Raw genomic sequence first — 15,407 nt, 5'->3', positions numbered from 1 at the left:
GTGACAGTCGCGGAGCACTGTGTTGGCATCAATATGATTTGTACCCAGGCCAGAATTTTACGTTGATCAGGCGGGCATGCCCCCAACCCTGAAGCGTGTGGAACCACAGGAGCAGACATCGGGAGTGTGTCCTCCACACTCCCGGGGGCGGAATTCTCTGTCCGTTCACAGCAGCCGGTTTCTCCAGACCCGCTGCAGTGAATGGAAGATTTGGCTGAGCCCCGAATCCCCCCCCCCCCCCCCCCCCCCGATCCCGCTCGCAGAGGTAACGGGACGGACTCGCAACGGAGAGTTACAGCCATTATTTCAGTCAACAGGCGCAGATTACAGTGGGGAGCATGCCCGCCGACAATCAAACAGGCACCTTAACCCAGTGAGAGGCCCGTCTACTTTCACGAGTGGCGGGCGAGCTGATTGGTCAGGTGGCCTTTACGGTTTAGCTGCAGCCTGGATCCAGAGCAGGATGAATTGTCAGGGCTGAAATAAAATGAACAAATGTGTCTGGGGAGACTGGGGTCTGTGTATGAAGCTGCTGCCCAGATACTGGCGGCATAGTTCTGACATCGGTATTTATTTTTCACGGGTCAGCCACTCCCTGTGACAACACCACTGAGGCTGAACCCCTGAGGGAGCACAGTGGAAACTCCAGTCTGCACTCTCCCTGCCCTTCCCTGGCAGCACTCAGCCTTTCACAGAGCCTGTTCCACGCTGGGCGGTGGTTAATTGGCCAGCGAGCGTGAAATTACTCTCCAGGGTCGACCGCAACCGGGAACGCGTTTCGCATCCACCTCCAGGCATTTCAGAGGTGGGTCACTGGATTGATCCCAGAGATGAGGGGGGCGATTCTCCGAGCCCCGCGCCGGGCCGCAAGTCGCCGCAACCGGTCCCCGACGCCGGCGCGCGATTTTCCGAGGTGCGGAGAATCGGCGCCATTTGCGCCGGCGGGTTTGGTGCGGCGCCGGTGCGGATACGACAAGAGTCCCGCCGGCGCCGTTCACCCCTGGTCACTGCCAGCAGGAACTCTGCGCGAACAATCAGGGGGGCGGGCTGTGAGGGGGGGCTCCTTCACCGGGGGGGCGGGTGGGGGGTGGGGCCTCCGATGGGGTCTGGCCCGTGATCGGGGCCCACCGATCGGTGGGCCGGCCTCTCCCCCCCCCCCCCCCCCCCCCCCCGGGCCTACCTCCCTGCGCAGCCGGCCCCTGAACACCAACGCCACGTTGAGTCGGGGCCGGCGTGCTGAAGAAGTCCCCCGCGCATGCGCAGGTTGGCATGACCCAACTGTGCATGCGCGGGTTGGCGTGGCGCCCATTTGGCGCCGGGAAAGGAGGCTGGAGCGGCGTGAACCGCTCCAGCGCCGTGCTGGCCCCCTGTGGGGGACAGAATAGGTCATAGTCGGGCCCGGTTCGCGCCATCGTGAAACACGACGGCGTTCACGACGGCGCGAACACTTGGGCTCCATTTGGGAGAATCGCCCCCGAGGGTTTTGTTCTATGAAGAGAGACTGGCCAGTTTAGGCCTATACTCTCGGGTTTAGAAGAATGAGAGGAGATCTAATTGAGGTATATAAGATAAAAGGCATTGACAAAGTAGCCGTAGAACGGATGTTTCCTCTTGTGGGGCAATCTAGAATGAGAGGGCATAGTTTTAGGATATGGGGTGGCAGATTTAAAGCAGAGATGAGGAGAAATTACTTCTCTCAAAGGGTCGTGAATCTGTGGAATTCACTACCCCAAGAGTAAGGTGGTTGAGTAAATTTAAAGAGGAGATTGACAGTTTTTTAGTTAGTAATGGGTTGAAGGGTTATGGAGAATGGGCAGGACACTGGAGTTGAGGCTGAGAGGCGAGAGGCCATAATCGTTTTGAACGGTGGAGCGGGCTCGGGGGCTGAATTACCTAATCCTGCTCTGAGTTTTTAATGTTCTTATGCCTGCACTTCCGAAAAATTCAGGGCCCAGTGTTTTCCCCACCTTAGCCACTACCGTGGGTTGGTGGAAAGTGAGGGCAACAGCGGTAGAGGTTAGATCAGCTAGTCCTTTCATTCAACAGTCTATGGCCTTGATCTTCGCGCCTCACCCTTAACTCAACCCAGGCCAAGAGTGGGGCTTCAGACCTGCCTATTCTAGAAGGGTCAGTGACCATACTTTAGCCACTTAGATGTCAGTGGGGATTGCATACCCCTGTAAGACATGGCTATCTTTCTTTTGAAACTAAGTTTGTGCGGAACACACAGCAAGTTTTATCACCGAAAGGTCTCCCCACTCTTTGAATTTGCGATTTGAGCACAGCTGTGTCAAGGATTCTTGATTTTCAGCCCACACAAGTGCTTTAGGAAACTGCTTTCTAATTTAAATTCAATATAAATTAGCTAACTTTGTGCAGGGTTTGTAAGAATGGAATTCAAAGCTTAGCTTAGAGACTGAATTAAAAAGCGTATGGGCCCCAATCAGATTTGGCCACATTGCAGTTAAACCCCCAACTGGCCATTAAGCAGATCAAATCCACTAAGTGATTTTCTCAGTCTCGGCGCACTGCGCATACACAGGGACGCTTATCATGATAAACATCCGACCCTGACTTTCCCGCACTGCTCCTCCCTGCCAAGTGTGAGGGAAAGAAAGATCTGGGAGTGGTTCTTTGATGGATGATGTAAAGGTCCACTTGCAGTCAGCTCTCCTTCTTGAAAGTGAAGTCTGCCGAGCAGGGTGGCATGTGTCAGGATACCAGGTCGCCACCCCCAGGTTGTCCATTCGGCTAATTTGCAGGTGGTGAGGTCGACAAAGGACGAAGAGCAACAGATCTCCAACCGTGTCGCCACCACCCGACCAACGCAAGGCGGTCACGGAGTTCCAGGGGTTGTGAAAAAATAAACTTGCACCCACGACAATCTCTGGACGATTTCGTTAGCCCCACAACCCCTTAGTGAACGGGAAAATATTGTTCAAAAAACAGCAGGACTTTGAGCGGTTGTATTTTCTTGCTACCATTGGAACATGTGGATTTTGATTCCGCAGTGGGTGGCAGTCTTGAGGGGGAGATTTTCTCCCGTCCTGAAGCAGTTGTGTGGGCTGAGCAGATCCTTCCAAGTAAGAGATGGGCCAGCTGGCTTAACTCGCAAGTGTGATCAGACCCACACAGAGCCTGAAGAAAGTACAGTCACAATTTAATCTATCGCAAATACATCTGTGAAGATTTCCCCTGCTGATTGCTGTCGTGAAACTGTAAATAGCAAACGGACAACATCTGTAAGAACTAAATCACCTCCATGTGGCATTGCAAATAAGGAGACAAGATTCAGGTGTAGTCCTTACATGGAATAGGTTCAAAGAGGAGGGAACAATGAAACTGAATCTTACAGATATAATTTAGTCTCCACTTTGAAGTCGCACATTCTGTCCTTATTTTTACATCATGTCCTTCTGCAATATTATTTATGGTTAAAGAGCAACATTTATGTCACTTTGGGGAGTAGAGAAGTAGAGCTGGCCAGAGCACTGGAGTTATTCTGTAGTACTGATGAGACACCGAGTGATGCAAAACCTTGATGTTATAGTGTCACTACTGTCATTACCACGTGACAGGTTTACATAGGCAATTTCCATGATAAATGGGAACGTGGAAAAATTTCTAATCGAAAAACTGGATATGGAATTTGTGAAGAAAGTAGAAGGATCTTACAGGTCCAAAGTGTTGTAGATGTAAGCTTTTTAATCTGTTGTTGATGTGCCTACCCATAACAAAGAATGGCAGGTGAGGGGGGAGGGGGCGACGAATTCAGTGGGAACCCAAAAATTGGTTTCATGCCTGTGTGAATTTCCCATGGGATCTTCCACTGGTGCCCACCATGACGGATCTGGAGACCCACTGGAGGCTGGTGTAAAACTGTTTGTATCCCACTAAAGGGATGTAGATGTCGGGCTGCACGGAATCTTCCCCACCCACATTCCCGATTCTTCACGGGGCCAGCGGGAAAACGTGCGGGTCCGACGTGGCTTACAGAGGTCGGAACTTACTTGAACAATTTCTGGCGCTGCCCCAGAGTTCAGGATGGAGGCCGCCAGCAACCGCAGACACTGGAATACCACAGCAGTGGGTGGGGAGGTTCATCTGCAGGTGTGGATCTTCCAGAAACAGTGGCACGAGCAGGTCCATATTCCAGCCTTAAGAGTGTTCCTGGAGATCCATCTTTTTCAAGAGGTCCACCTTCTTCCTACAATGGTGGGCCAGTGATGTTGAATGCCTTTTCAATATGGCACCCAGGTATAATGGGGGAACGCATGCCATCAAGCCCGCCCTGCAATGGAATATGGCGCAAAACCCCCGGGTCCATAATTAATGCGTTTGGGGCCAGAAGATACGGCGTGGTTCCCCACTGGCATCCACAGTGGCAAACAGTCCACATTCATGCCACGCCCATGGGAACTTAGTCCCAGTTGGGAGAATTCTGCCTGATAATCCCCAATTGTCCCTTGAAGCCAGCTGCCAGAAACTGATCCATTCTGGCTCTTCTGCTTCACTGATCAAAGACCGCAGCCTCCTGTTTGATGCACCCGAGGTAGGAGTTTAGCAGAGTGAGACTAAAGAGCTTACCCTCCCTGTGAGGCACTGATTGTTACGCACCCCCATCTGCCTGCTAAGCTTGTTGATCAAAACATGAAGCATTAAATTAGAAAATCTTTCTGGGTTCTATCAACCCTACTTTGTCATTCACACTCAATTTGGAACTTGCTCATTTTTGCCCATATCCCTTCCATAAATATCCACTGAGAACTTCACCGACAGCCCAAACCTTTGCAATGATATTATTTTAACGCTCTTTCTTTCCATTGCCTTCCGTACATCATTCATCACCTCTCTGATCAACTGACGGAAGATTCTGGCCTCCACCACAGTCACTTTTTAGCGCAGTTAGGAAGAGCATTGGGCTGAGATGAACAAACTTGGTTTGTTCTCACTGGAACGAAGGAGGTTGAGGGGCGACCTGACAGAGGTCTACAAATGTATGAGGGGCATAGGCAGGGTGGATACCCAGAGACTTTTTCCCAGGTTAGAGGGGTCAATTACTCGGGGGCATACGTTTAAGGTGCGAGGGGCAAGGTTTAGAGGAGATGTACGAGGCAAGTTTTTTACACAGAGGGTAGTGGGTGCCTGGCGCTTGCTGCCGGAGGAGGTGGTGGAAGCAGGGACAATAGTAATATTTAAGGGGCATCTTGACAAATACATGAATAGGATGGGAATAGAGGGATACGGACCCTGGAAGTGTAGACGATTTTAGTTTAGACGGACAGCATGGTCAGCGCAGGCTTGGAGGGCCGAAGGGCCTGTTCCTGTGCTGTACTTTTCTTTGTTCTTTGATCTGGATTATGGGGTTGAAACTGTGACCACGTAGCGGTGTTACAAATGGAAACTTGTCTCCAACCATCATGGCACAACCTTCCCCCACCCACCCAATCATATTATTGTTCAAGGTTTTGCTGTTTACCCAGTGCGTCCCCTTCACCTATCACATCTGTGCTCGCTGACTTAGCTCAGCTCCTGGTCTGACAATGCCTCAAATTTAAAATCCTCATTCTTGTTTTTCAAATCCTTCCATGGGCCTCATCGCTCGCTCGCTCGCTCTTGTCTGCAGTCTCCTACAACCCACCAAGATATCTACGCATCTCCAACTTTGGCCTCTCCCTGACCTGTGATTCCAATCAGTCCGCCATTGGTGCCCACGCTTTTAGCCAAGGCTGCGCACAACAGAATTCCCTCCCTAAACGTATCCACTCCTTTCAGTTGCTCCTGAAACCTCTACCTCTTTAACCAACCCTTTAGTCAGCTGTCGTGATGTCTCATTCTGTGACTCGGTCTTTAAGAAGGTTTTTATTGATAATGCTCATGTTAAGCCCCCTTGGGGCACTTTGCAACACAAAAGGCGCTATATATAAGTGTAAGTTGTTGTTGTTCATTTTTATAATTGAGTAATATTGACAAGGAGGATCCCAGGTTTAATCTACAATGTGTGCTGGCTTGGCAGTAGCAAGGAGGTTACAATCAGTCTCAGACTCAAGCAGCTTCCTGGCATTATTATTGAAACATGGGTCAAACAACGAACGATACAGCACAGGAACAGGCCCTTCGGCCCTCCAAGCCTGCACCGATCACGTGGCCTATCTAGACCAACCGCCTGTATCCTCCTATACCCCATCCGTTCATGTGCCTATCCAGATAAGTCTTAAAGGTCGCTAACGTATCTGCCTCAACCACCTCACTTGCCAGTGCATTCCAGGCCAGCACCACCCTCTGTGTAAAAAACTTCCCCCGCACATCTCCACTGAACCTATCCCCCCCTCACCTTGAACTTGTGCCCCCTTGTAATTGTAAAATCTAAGGTCTACCCCTTAGTTGAGCTCCCATGGAATTATATTCCAGCAAAAAAAAATGAATGCTCAGAGGATGGGGGAGAAGGAGGCAGATAATTGATGAAAAACCAATCTACTAACTTCGAACACAATAGGGTCAATTTTGAATGTGATTGCCAGTGAGGAACCTTTCCTGCCTGGTATGCCTATCAGGAAATGTGTGCCGTCTGTGTGTTTTTATCCACTGTGCTTACAGATCTTTCTGACAAATCTACACGGGATGTCAATTAATATCACATGGATTGGTTTATTTCACCTGAATCTTAATGCAAACTGCAGGTGGGACATCGCACAATTTGCAATTAACCTCACATATCCTATTCCATACCCCTGTCTGTTCAATTACCAATTTGTAAGTCCCACACAGTGCTTCCCTGGTATCGACATCACTGTGACAGACTGCTGGACTTTGTAACAGAGAGAGAGAGGGGGGGGAGAGAGAGAGGTGCAGGAGTCGGATCACTCACCCGCAGTTGTTTGCATGTAGCCAGCCAGTGTGCAGATCCTCTTCTCACACAGTCCACTTGGCAGGAAGACAGTAACAATAGCCAACAGGGCGCTGGCAGCCAGCAGAACGCAGCCTCCGGAGCACAGAACAGCACTCGTCTGAAACATCAACAGATGGACAAAGGTTTCATTCCCACTTCTCAGCTCAAACTTTCAATTAGCCAGCGGACCTCTTGCTGCTAGGTCCTGGTTCTCACCACGCGCACACATTTGGAGATACAACTCTTTCAGCAGGCGTGATTAATGGGCTTATTCCTGTCCTACTTCCTCTGCAGTCTTAAACAGACATATAGCCCACATGTGAAGAAGAGCATGGAATTCATAATTGCATTGAATTGTACCGGTCTCTTTTGTGACTGGAATAGTTAACAGATCAAGCAAATTTAGATGCTGCGTTGTATTTAAACAATGTGTGCACACAAAAGGATAGATCCCCTATTACGCAGGGCTTAATATACCTCACGTAGAGTTTATTCTATTCTCTAACAATGAAGGAGAAATAGGAGCCTAATCTCTACCCACTCCCATAAGATCATTTATTTGCAGAGATACATATTACAAGCTTAGATCTCCTAATGCGACCACGATAGTTTCAGTCTGTTCCCAAGCACAAGTAAATCTCCAGTTTGTGCACCCAGTTAAATGCACAATTAATGTACAAATGACACAGGGCAGCATGTACATGGTCACTACTGGTCTCAGGTGATGTACCAAACCTGATCATATTTTCACTGCACCAGAGGTGAATTGAGCCTGTGTCCCCAATCCAGGGGTGGAACCTTGTAGAGGCAATGGGAGCTTCACTTGCCAGCTGTACGGAGATCTGTGTTATCTCGTTAAGGGAAGGCCTGCCAAAGCATGAGCCAATCAGGGAGTGGAGAGGTCAGCAGCGGGTCTTTCCCTGGGATGGGGATGCCGGTGGGGTGGGGTGGGGCGGGGTCAGGGGAGACACTGGCTACACAAGGAAAGACTCTAACTGGAGGTCCCCGGACCCAGGTAAGTAATGGTGGAAGGGGGAATTAGGGTCATGGGGTAGGGGTTTAAGAGGTTTCATGGACAGTGGACAACAAGGACATGGTGATGGTTCTTAGTTGGCAAGGCCCCTCGATCAGGCATTGAGTGCCTTTGATGGAGGAGGGTCTTTTCTGAGAGATGAAAAGTAGCCCGCACAGGTTTACTTGTACTGCCCGAGTGGCAACAGGCCCACCCGCCACTGGGTGGCATGAGGCCTTAAGTGGTTATCAATTGTCCACTTAAGCGCATCGATTGGTGGTGGAACGGGAAGGTTGACCACGGGCCTTCTCCTGCCTCAGGTTTTTCAGGTTGGTGGTGGGACAGTGGGCAGAATGCTTACTTGCTGCCCTCCTGCCTGATAATACCCTCCCTGCCTCCACACACTGCCATAGAGAGGCCAATGGATTCCGCCCTTAGGATGCTATCTCATGACTGTTGACTGGAAACCGTATGTGCTTCAAGCTGAAATGAAGGCAGGATCACAGGTGTTTGGCTACAAAGGCTCCCCAATGTTGGAAGAAGGTCTGCAAAGGGAAACTAGGTGAACCCTGGATCACTGGCCTGCATATGTGGCCTACACGCTGTCAATGGTAAAAGATGGTGACCAACACGTTGTTAGCGGTAACCTATCTTTAATGGACTGTTTTATCTCTTGTCGGAGCCCCGGAAAACCACCTCCATGGATAATTCTCTGCTGACAACAGCGGCACTGTCGCATTAATATTACAGCCCAAGTGCAATTAGCTTCTAGGCCAACCTCACTCATACTGCAGCCCTAACTTATCTATATCACAATCCAACTTTGGTTATGTTACAGGCCAGAATAGTTTGCATTGCAATCTATTCTTATCTGTGTTACAGGATGGACTTGTGTGTATTATGTTGTCTCGTTTACATTACAGCCGTGTCTCATATCACAGGATGTTCTCACGTATATTACGAAACAGTCTGATTTACATTACAGGCAGCCTTATATCCTGATCTCGGTTATCCTGGAGACCAGAATTGCGTACAATACTCCATCCAGCTGTGGCCTCATCATTGGTCGATACAGCTCCATCATGACCTCCCTACTTTTGTAATCTATGCCTCGATTGATAAATGCAAGTGTCCCATATGCCTTTTTCACCAACCTATTAACCTGCCCTTCAGAGATCTACGGACAAATATGTCAAGGTCCCTTTGTCCCTCGGAACTTCCCAGTGTCAGGCCATTCACTGAACACTGCCTTGTCACATTACTCACTCCAGTGTTTCACTTCACACTTTTCAGGGTTAAATACCATTTGCCACTTTTCTGCCTATTTGACCATCCCGTCTACATCTTCCTGTAACCCAAGATACTCGACCTCACTGTCAGCCACCCAGCCAATCTTTGTGTCTTACACAAACCGACTGATTCTGCCCCACACATGGTTATCCAAGTCATTTATATCAAGACAAATAATAGGGGACCCAGCACAGATCCCTGTGGTATACCACTGGGCACTGGCTTCCAGTCACTAAAGCAGCCGTCTGTCATCACCCTCTGTCTCCTGCAGCTAAGCCAGTTTTGAATCCACCTTATCAAGTTATCCTGTATCCCACGTGTATTTGCCTTCTTTATAAGTCTCCCATATGGGACTTTGACAAAGGCTTTGCAGAAATCCATGTAAACTATATCAACTGCACTACCCTCATCTACACATGCTCAGAAAATGCAATCAAATTTGTTAGGCATGACCTCCATCTGGCAAAGCCATGCTGACTATCCCTGATCAAACCTTGCCTTTCCAAGTGGAGATAGATTCTCTCCTTCAGAATTATCGCCAATAGTTTCTCTGCCACTGGCGTGAGACTCACTGGTCTGTACTTCCCTGTGTACAATACCTGGTGAGAGTAGTGCACCTGTGTACAATACCTGATGAGGATAGTGTGCCAGTGTACAATACCTGATGAGGATAGTGCATCTGTGTACAACACCTGGTGAAGATAGTGCGTCTGTGTACAACACCTGGTGAGGATAGTGCGCCTGTGTACAATACCTGATGAGGATACTGCGTCTGTGTACAATACCTGATGAGGATACTGCGTCTGTGTACAATACCTGGTGAAGATAGTGCGTCTGTGTACAATACTTGGTGAAGATAGTGCATCTGTGTACAACACTGGTGAGGATAGTGCGCCTGTGTACAATACCTGATGAGGATACTGCGTCTGTGTAAATACCTGCTGCAGATAGTGCGTCTGTGTAAATACCTGGTGAAGATAGAGCATCTGTGTACAACACTGGTGAGGATAGTGCGCCTGTGTACAATACCTGATGAGGATACTGCGTCTGTGTAAATACCTGCTGCAGATAGTGCGTCTGTGTAAATACCTGGTGAAGATAGAGCATCTGTGTACAATACCTGGTGAGGATAGTGCGTCTGTGTAAAATACCTGGTGAGGATAGTGTGCCCGTGTAAAATACCTGGTGAGGACAGCGCACCTGTGTACAATACCTGGTTAGGATATTGCACCTGTGTATAATATCTGCCGAGGATAGAGCGCTGCGTACAATATCTGGTGAGGATATTGTGCCTGTGTACAATACCTGTTGTGGATAGTGTGCCTGTGTATAATACCTGGTGAGGATAGTGCATTTGTGTACAATATCTGGTGAGGATAGTGCATCTGTGTACAATACCAGGTGAGGATAGCGCACCTGTATAAAGCACCTAATGAGGATATTGCGCGTGTGTATAATATCTGACAAGGATAGTGCGTTTGTGTACAATACCTGATGAGGATAGTGCGTCTGTGTATAATTTCTGGCGAGGACAGTGTGACGGTGCACAATGCCAGATGAGGATAGTGCGCCTGTGTACAATACCTGGAGAGGATAGAGCGCTGCGTACAATACCTGGTGAGGATACTGTGCCTGTGTACAATACCTGATGTGGATAGTGTGCCTGTGTATAATACCTGGTGAGGATAGTGCGTCTGGTACAACACCTGATAAGGATCGTGTGCCTGTGTATAATATCTGGTGAGGATAGTGCATCTGTGTACAATACCTGGTGAAGATAGCGCACCTGTGTACAACACCTGATGAGGATAGTGCGTCTGTGTACAATATCTGATGAAGATAGTGTGTCTGTGTACAACACTGGTGAGGATAGCGCACCTGTGTACAATACCTGGTGAGGATAATGTGCCTGTGTAAAGCACCTAATGAGGATATTGCGCATGTGTATAATATCTGACAAGGATAGTGCGTTTGTGTACAATACCTGATGAGGATAGTGCGTCTGTGTATAATATCTGGCGAGGACAGTGTGCCTGTGCACAATGCCAGATGAGGATAGTGCGCCTGTGTACAATACCTGGAGAGGATAGAGCGCTGCGTACAATACCTGGTGAGGATATTGTGCCTGTGTACAATAGCTGGTGAGGATATTGCGCCTGTGTACAATACCTGGTGAGGATAGTGTGCCTGTGTACAATAGCTGGTGAGGATATTGCGCCTGTGTATAATACCTGATGAGGATAGTGTGCCAGTGTACAATAGCTGGTGAGGATATTGCGCCTGTGTACAATACCTGATGAGGATAGTGCATCTGTATACAGCACCTGGTGAGGATAGTGCGTCTGTGTACAATACCAGGTGAGGATAGCGCACCTGTGTAAAGCACCCGATGAGGATATTGCGCGTGTGTATAATATCTGACAAGGATAGTGCGTTTGTGTACAATACCTGGTGAGGATAGTGTGCCTGTGTACAATACCAGGTGAGGATAGCGCACCTGTGTAAAGCACCCGAAGAGGATATTGCGCGTGTGTATAATATCTGACAAGGATAGTGCGTTTGTGTACAATACCTGGTGAGGATAGTGTGCCTGTGTACAATAGCTGGTGAGGATATTGCGCCTGTGTATAATACCTGGTGAGGATAGTGTGCCAGTGTACAATAGCTGGTGAGGATATTGTGCCTGTGTATAATATCTGGCGAGGATAGAGCGCCTGTGTATAATACCTGGTGGGGATAGTGCGTTTGTGTACAATACCTGGTGAGGATAGTGCATCTGTGTATAATATCTGGCGAGGATAGTGTGCCTGTGTACAATACCTGGTGAGGATATTGCATCTGTGTACAATACCAGGTGAGGATAGTGCGTCTGTGTACAGTACCTGGTGAGGATTGCGCACCTGTGTACAATACCTGGTGAGGATAGTGCGTCTGTGTACCATACCTGATGAGAATAGTGCGTCTGTGTACAATTCCTGGTGAGGATAGTGCACCTGTGTACAATATCTTGTGAGGACAGTGCACCTGTGTACAATACACGGTAGCACAGTGGGTAGCATTATTACTTCACAGCTCCATGGTCCCAGGTTCGATTCCTGGCTTGTGTCACTGTCTGTGTGGAGTCTGCACTTCTCCCTGTGTCTGCGTGGGTTTCCTCCGGGTGCTCCAATTTCCTCCCACGAAAGACGTGCTGTTCGTTTGTTTGGACATTCTGAAATCTCCCTCAGTGTACCCGAACATGTGTCGGAATGTGGTGACTAGGGGCTTTTCACAGTAACTTCATTGCAGTATTAATGTAAGCCAACTTGTGACAATAAAGATTCTTATTATTTCCTGGGCGTGTGTTGTGCTAATGTGGGCATTAACCAAATAGGCAACGGCACTCTCTACCTGGGCTTTCACATAATGCAATTCGACAGTACCAGGGGGTCACCATTCCGCTATTCCACTGCACCTGCCCCTCACCCTTCCCTATCAGGAGGGGATGGCAGAAAATTGGTGACAAAATAGAAAACGATTGCTGCTACCATATTCCAATTGCCACAAGTTGCACCTGCCCCTATGTTGGCAGAATCCAGGGATAGGCTGAAATAGAATAGAAAACCAGTCAGAGACTGGGCCACACCTGTATGACTGATAGGAGTTCCTGCCAGCAGATGCATGGAAAGTTCAGGTGTACAAACCAAATGTCCCAGCTTCACCCTCCAGTGTCCAGCTGGTCTAAGCCAGCACAGCTGCTGAGACACCATCGGTACCCAATGGGTTGGCAAAGCAATAATCACCCAGGGTTCCCTCTGCTGACCGCTATCCAACTGGGGAGTATGATTACCTAGTTTGCTGATTAGAACGTGGGGCCGCAGCAAGCCTGCTGAGCCAGGAAAAAAATAATCAAATCTTCTCTGCTGACCAGAGAATCTGAGGAAGAGCTCTGTCCACGGACAGCCACACACCTTCAGCTCACCCATGGTACCTGACTCATCTCGAGGTGAGGCAGTGTGCAAGTGCACAGCCTGTCTATCGCTAATTCACCAGCCCTTCTTTTATTTCACAATTCTTTTAAAGTTAGGCTTTCCAATAGAAGATTGGCACTGCCAAGCCTGGTCACGGGCCCTGCTCCCTAGTCTGTGCCAAACAGCTTTTCCACCCGAGTACATTTTAATTAAGCAGCTGTCAGGCATATTTCAGCAGAAGGTGAGTTTTGCTCATAAGCCAGCCACTGAAACTCGTCAAAAGTAGCTTAATGACACGTGCATCAATGGTGCAACCTCCTCATGCATGTAATACGTTTGTTATTATCAATGTTACTTGAATACTAATAGCTCCAGGGACTGGGCAGGGACGGAGAGGATATCAGCTGCAAAGTTGACTCCTCCAAAAAAAAGAAAACACTGCACCACGGAAAGAGGGGAACTTTCCCCTCACCTTGTCCACAGAAAGCAGCGCGAGTTAATTATTCGCGAGAGGTAAGAGCTATTCCATTGCCTGTTCATATTTTGTGTTTGCCCGAACAAGAAGCAGCAGGGATGGAGAACGATAGATAGTTTGGTGGGCAGCCACTTCACTGGAATGTTCAGGTCAGAGCAGAATCACACGGCAGGTGCTGCCCGAAGCCAAGGGAGCCGTGTACAAATCCGCGGCATCCTGCCCAGCCTCCCAGGTCGAGAAGACTTCTGTTGGCGCCACATTACGTTTGCATGATAACTGGCTGTTCGTACAGTCTGACCGGATCCTATTGGCTGGGGACAATTGGTTACCCCATGTTACTTGAGGAATATGAGCTCCCCCAATGGTGGGGGGGCAATCATTAGCAGTGCAGCTGAATAGAGCTGGCCAGTATGGTACCGGCTGGAGAGGGAACCAGCAGTGAGCTACTGGCCCTGTGTACATATTGTTGTAAATAAAGTTACTCTCTGTTTGATTTTACAATCTCGTGCTGGGTTCTTCGTGGCCCTCACAAAAATAAGACTTCGCCAGTCCCACCCAGCTCCTCAGAGCAAATAAAAAGGGCCAAATCTATCATAATACCTGCCTCCCTTGTTTTACAAAATGATGTGCACTTACATGGAAATGGAACACTCAATAGCGCAATAAATTACTTGAGAACGGCAGTGACTGATGTCATGTGGGCAAAATGCGGTAGCCATCTTGGAATAAAAATGCTGAGGACAGGTTCAGAAGAATGGGCCTGTGCCCTGTGGAGTTTCGAAGAATGAAAAATGGACTCATGGAAATTCCTTGACAGGACAAATGCGAAGAGGCTGTTTCCTCCGGCTGGAGGGCCTAGAACCAGGGATCATTGTACTGGGATAAGACATCGGCTATGCAATACTGAGACGAAGAGAAGTTTCTTCACTCCAGAGGATTATGAATCTATGAAGTTTTCTACCTAAAGATCTATGGATCTCAGTGGTTGAGGATTCAAAATCATGTGGACTGACTTACGAGGATCAAGGAATCAAGGGATGGGTTTTGGGCGGGAAAGTAGAGTTGTGTGGAAGATCAGTTGTGTTTTTATTGAGTGGAAAAGTAGGCTTGAGAGATTGCAATGGCTATTCCTGCTCTTATTACTTTCTTGTGTTCTGCACTAACTAGTGATATTGAACCAACAGTTGAAAACATTAAATCATTTTTGTTTCATGTCATTAGTTGGCTAGGAAACAAGGTGCGCTTCCTGCTTGAACTTCAAATCCATCTTACGGGCGGATAGGGCCTTGATTCAGCAATTCGTCTGCAGGACAGCAACTCTGACGGTGCCATCCTCTCTTCAGGACGGGCAAACATCGGTCAGATCGCACTGGACAACCAACCGTGATTATGATCTTCAAGCCTGTTATAGGATTTAAATACGCAGCCACCAGACCTGGAGAAGAGGGTGATAGCAGCTGAGCACCCGACCTCACAAGGGCAGGGCACCCTCGGGCCCGATACTGGTGTGGGCAAAATGCCAGCCTGGCACCCTGGCAATGCCCATTCCAGCTTGATAATGCCATCTGGGAACCCAGGCAATGCCAGGCCAGGGTGCCAGGCTGGCAGTGCCAAGGTGCTTGGTGGCACCAGCTGTGCTAGGATGCCACCCTACATAGGGGCTGACCACCTGCGGCCTCTGATCACCTGGGAGATCCAGGTACCGTACCGCCTGGTCCCTGTGTGTGGGAACCAGTACTGAATGGCCCTGCTGGGGTCGCCTCAGCCAGGTCGATAGATGCCGGATGGCCG

At 48.9% G+C, this 15,407-nt stretch overlaps 1 protein-coding gene across 1 annotated transcript in view; it reads right to left on the bottom strand.

Moving 5' to 3' along the window:
• LOC140386897 (LHFPL tetraspan subfamily member 7 protein) overlaps nucleotides 1-15,407 on the bottom strand; it is a 313,761-nt gene that overhangs the window by 150,942 nt on the left and 147,412 nt on the right. Inside the window, exon 2 of the mRNA XM_072469743.1 lies at nucleotides 6,869-7,007. Coding sequence (XP_072325844.1) covers nucleotides 6,869-7,007 — 139 coding nt within the window. The remainder of the gene's footprint in view (nucleotides 1-6,868; nucleotides 7,008-15,407) is intronic.

Source organism: Scyliorhinus torazame, chromosome 12 (genome assembly GCF_047496885.1).
Source record: "Scyliorhinus torazame isolate Kashiwa2021f chromosome 12, sScyTor2.1, whole genome shotgun sequence".
In the NCBI taxonomy this organism is placed as follows: Eukaryota; Metazoa; Chordata; class Chondrichthyes; order Carcharhiniformes; family Scyliorhinidae; genus Scyliorhinus; species Scyliorhinus torazame.
Note: the sequence above shows the minus strand (reverse complement) of the source record. Positions and strands in the feature narration are given on the sequence as shown.